Raw genomic sequence first — 4,586 nt, forward strand, 5'->3', positions numbered from 1 at the left:
TTTTCACTTTTTATAAAAAAAAAAAATGAAACACGCCATAAATGCACCAAACGCTTTATTCCGTTTTTTCGTTCCCATAGAACGAAAAACTCCAGAAATGTTTTTTTGGAACGTTACCAAAGCAGCCTTACTCTCTAATCTTAGTGTAGCTGAAATGAGGATATTGAGATGGATGAGTGATAAAACTTGAAAAGATGAAATAATTGACAAGTTAGAGCTAGGTTCGGAGTACCTCTGATACATGATAAGTGTAGAAAGTCATTTGAGGTGGCATGAACATGAGCAACTGAGACCTTTTGAATGCACTAGATACTGTTAAGGAGGATTCATATGATTAAGATTGGAGGTGCTAAAAGAGAGACGAGTAGGCCTAAAATGACTCTAGGAGAAGGGGTGAGGAAAGAAATGATAGAATGAGGGGCAGGCCTAAAATGACTCTAGGTGAAGAGGTAAAGTTGGATTGGAGAAAGGGGATCCATGTAGCAAAACCCATTTAGTTGGTATGTGGTTGAGTTGAGTTGATTAACATGTTGAGAGGCTCTTGGTTCCATTGGTTCTATACCTCCGAAATGTTGAATTTGTTCCACATATGTAATTCCTCACACCTCTTTATTCCGTATTTTCTAGTTTTATTTTCTATGCATTTCTTACATGTACATTTCAGTTTCTTCCTGTCTATATTGCATGGATTTGGATGATAGCAGTAGAACCTTGCCTGGTATGGACTTGAAAATAGGATTTGTGGGTTCCATATTATATTAACATAATGTAGAAGAACTTAGATTGCTGGCAAACATATATTGGGTTGGACATCAAAATGGTTTGATGGTCCCTTCTAATAATTTACTGGATGAAGGTGAACCATTATAGTTGTGATAGGATGTTGATTCTGTTGTTTGGAAATTTTCTGAATAACAAATTTCTCTTCCTTGCAACTTTGATGCAGGTAAAGTCTTTGCTTGATGATGCAAAGACAGGTGCTTCAATAAATGTCCCTGGTAACTCAACAACAGCAAATGCCACTGCAAGCAATTCATTGCCTTCGATGTTCCCTGCTGGCAGTGCACCTCCGCTTTCACCGAGAAGTACTGCTGGTTCTCCTCGTGTTATGAAACAGAGAGTTGGACCTTCATCTTTAGGTTCTCCTCTAAAAGTTCTCAGTGAACCAGTGAAGGAAGTCATTCCTCAAGTAATGATTAGCTTCTGATTATTTTACATTGTTATATGTTGATGATAAGTGCTTCCATATTTTTCTCCTGACAATATCGGTTGCTTCTATGCTTACATCTACAAAGTTTCCAAATCATGATGTTTGAAAATGGATATTTATATAGAACACCTAAATTGCCTGCAGTTTTACTTTCAAAATGGCCGTCCTCCACCAAATGACCTGAAACAGCAGATTTTGTCCAGAATCAATCAATTTTTCTATGGTCACATGAACGGGCTGCAAGTTAATGGTGAGTTGCACATTTTTATGCTCTATCATGACTGCTTTTGTCCATCTTTTGGTTATTTTTTATAAAGTAACAAAATCTTATTGATTGCATGGCCAAGAAAGCTTTACATCCTTTGAAAATTACATAAATATACAGAACAAAACAAGAAATACATATCCCACCCCACCAGAACCTTTTTATTATCATTATTATCATTATTATCCTCACATCATATGCTAGTTCTTGCCCATTGTTTATAAACTCCCTCTCCACCTGATTCAAGCTAGAGCATCTGCCAAGGATTTGGAACTTTGGGACACCAGTAAAATGATGTTCCCTCATTGCATAAGACATAGCTCTCTGCATCTTCCAAGGACTTCTCTATTACTCGATAGCTGATGTATAACCACTATCGTATGGTTAAGTGCGTTATGAAATGAATTATTTTCCATTATTGTAACTTTCTCATCTCTTGTTGATAACGGGGTTTGCTTCTCTTTATTGTTCCAGAATTTAAAATAGTTATGAAAGAAATCTGCAAGCTACCATCATTTTTCTCCACTGCTCTTTTCAAAAAGATTGATTCTAACTGCACTGGGGTTGTAACAAGGTATGAAATTCCCGAAATCGTTACAGTGGTCAGTTTGAAGTCCATGAGATGATGAACATGACTTCATTTTAGTATTTCCAATGAATTTACCCCAGAAGTGGGCGAGCCTGTGGCACAACGGTTAAGTTGCACTATTGCAACCTGTTGGTCACAGGTTCTAAACTTGGAAACATCCTCTTCTGCGAAGGGGGGGTAAGGCTGCGTATACACTTGCCCCTCCCAAACCCTGCAGTAGCAGGAGCCTCGTGCACTGGGTTGCTCTTTTTTAGTGAATTTACCCTAGACAGACATGGAGCTTACCTCCAAAATTGTAAATTGTTACATATTTACATAGTGATTGATTCTTCTTAAAATTACTAATAATGCTGATTAAGCTTTTCTCATGCCCAAATATTTCTGTAGGGATACCTTTGTTGATTATTGGGTTAATAGTAACATGATGACAATGGATATAGCAACACAAATATTTACAATTTTAAAACAGCCAGATCATATGTACCTCATTCAGGTATGTTCGCTGCTTTTCTGACATCTTATGCACTTGTATTTCTCATTTTTCTTTATAAGCCTGAGTAGCATGGAGCATGATCTATGTCAATGATTAAAGCACTTTGAAATTGAGTTGTTGTCTCCACTATTATTTATTTTATGTCTGATTAAATCTCAACATCTTTGCTGTAGGATGATTTCAAACCTGTTCTGGGAGAACTTTTGGCAACTCATCCGGGGTTGGAATTCTTACAAAGCACTCCTGAGTTTCAGGAAAGATATGGTATGTTATTAAACTGTTGGCTGTTTTATGATGCACTGCCAATTTAATGTAATATTATATGTTCCTTGAATTTTACTTGATGCTGTCATTGGAATCCAAGTGGCAATTATGGTATGTTATTATACTTGATGCTGATCTGGTATGTTGTTGAAACTTTATTTGTTGCCAAGAAGCATAATAATAAAAGAAAAGAAGAAGCAGCACTGAAAATTGACTGGTAGTTGATTAGATGTGGCCCCATGAGTGGCATTTCTATGAAGTGCCGGAATATTTCATTTTTCGTGAGCCCAACATAATGACCACCTGATGCGGATCCGGATTTCAAGGATTGAAATCGGATCGCTTAGGGCCCACTAAATTATCAAATAGTTCACTCTAGACAAACTAGGGGCAATATTGTAAATTTCTAGTACAATTTAGGAGCTTTATAGAGTGAGATAATTGACTAAGGACTTATGAGGAATTAATCCCAAAGAGAAGGATCATTTCTGGAAATAAAAATAGTAGTGGGGTTAAACAGAAATAAAACCGAAGAATGAAGGGTAATTCTGCAAACTAGTAAAGAAGGGGGGTGCATTAATAAAGAACTTAAAGTTAGAGGGCTTATCTGTAAGAACAACAATTGTTTATTTAAAACCAATAGGAGAACCTTTCTTCTTCTTCTTCACGATAGAACACAAAACGATAACCCAAGGTAGACCTTCAAAGGAGAGAACTCACTCAAGACTGAGTTGCTGGATCTGCAAGTTTAGGACAAGGATCGAAACCTCAAGCCCTATCGGATGCACGTGACAACCAGCAGTGATACTCTCCACCAGAAGGATCTAATTTGTTCTGCAACTCAGTCCATCGCAGGTACAGAATCAGATCTGAACTTTTGGTCAGAGCTTCCGGTAGAGACCAAACTTGGTCTTGGATCTGTGTATGGTGAGTCGTTTCTTTTGTAGGAATGAGTTCCAAAAATCTTGAACTGGTCTGGTGGGTATTTGTAGAGATCGAGCCCTTGTTTGGGACTGCAACTACCGCCAGAAACAGGGCAGCAGCTAGATGTAATAAACAGAAATAAAGATAAGGAAGATGATGGAGTCGAAGAGGAAAGGGAAGGGAATAACAGAAAAGAGAATTAAAAGATTTCAAAGAGGGAGAATAAAGGGGTCGGCAGCCTTGGTTTCAAAACCAAAAAAATTTTCAACTAAATTTCTATTCATCAATTCCAAAAACTGAGTTCTTCTCTATTACATGACTAATATAAAGGAAAAATCAAACAATTAATGGAAACTACTTGAAAATGGAAACTATTCTAAAATTAGAAGCTAGCTAATTTAAAAAGAAATTAATTCTAAAACAATAGAAAATCAAATCAAAAGATATTTCTTTCCTAAGTCCATCGTGCAACTGCATCACCACCAAAAACGAAATTTACTACGAAGTTTTCAAATGCTCTGTTCGCTCCAATAATCATACCAAAAAGTCATCCTTTACCGATCTCAACCATATAACTTTGGCATCTTGAAAGAAGTAGTATCTTCTTTACGTCGTTGGATAAACCTTGACCTTGTCTAACAAATAAACTAAAATGATTGTGATCTGTGTTGAAGGTCTTTGTGGAAGTGTTTAATGCGCAAACATTAGTAACAAAATATAGGAGTTTACTTGTCGTTGGGAGGGCAAAGTTTTTGAATAGGACGACTCAACATGGTGCTAGTGTAGGCCCTGAAGCTGAGGGACATTGAGGCAATGCACTGTCAACATGTTTTTTTTTTTT

The 4,586-nt window shown here is 37.0% G+C and overlaps 1 protein-coding gene across 2 annotated transcripts in view; it reads left to right on the top strand.

Moving 5' to 3' along the window:
• The window catches only part of LOC122069340 (serine/threonine protein phosphatase 2A regulatory subunit B''beta-like), a 31,659-nt gene that overhangs the window by 3,962 nt on the left and 23,111 nt on the right, over nt 1–4,586 (top strand). For both annotated transcript variants that reach the window (XM_042633326.1, XM_042633325.1), the window contains 5 exons: nt 947–1,189; nt 1,355–1,460; nt 1,950–2,049; nt 2,452–2,557; nt 2,731–2,821. In XM_042633326.1, coding sequence (XP_042489260.1) covers nt 947–1,189; nt 1,355–1,460; nt 1,950–2,049; nt 2,452–2,557; nt 2,731–2,821 — 646 coding nt within the window. The remainder of the gene's footprint in view (nt 1–946; nt 1,190–1,354; nt 1,461–1,949; nt 2,050–2,451; nt 2,558–2,730; nt 2,822–4,586) is intronic.

The sequence above is a fragment of the Macadamia integrifolia genome, unplaced genomic scaffold, assembly GCF_013358625.1.
Source record: "Macadamia integrifolia cultivar HAES 741 unplaced genomic scaffold, SCU_Mint_v3 scaffold585, whole genome shotgun sequence".
Classification (NCBI taxonomy): Eukaryota; Viridiplantae; Streptophyta; class Magnoliopsida; order Proteales; family Proteaceae; genus Macadamia; species Macadamia integrifolia.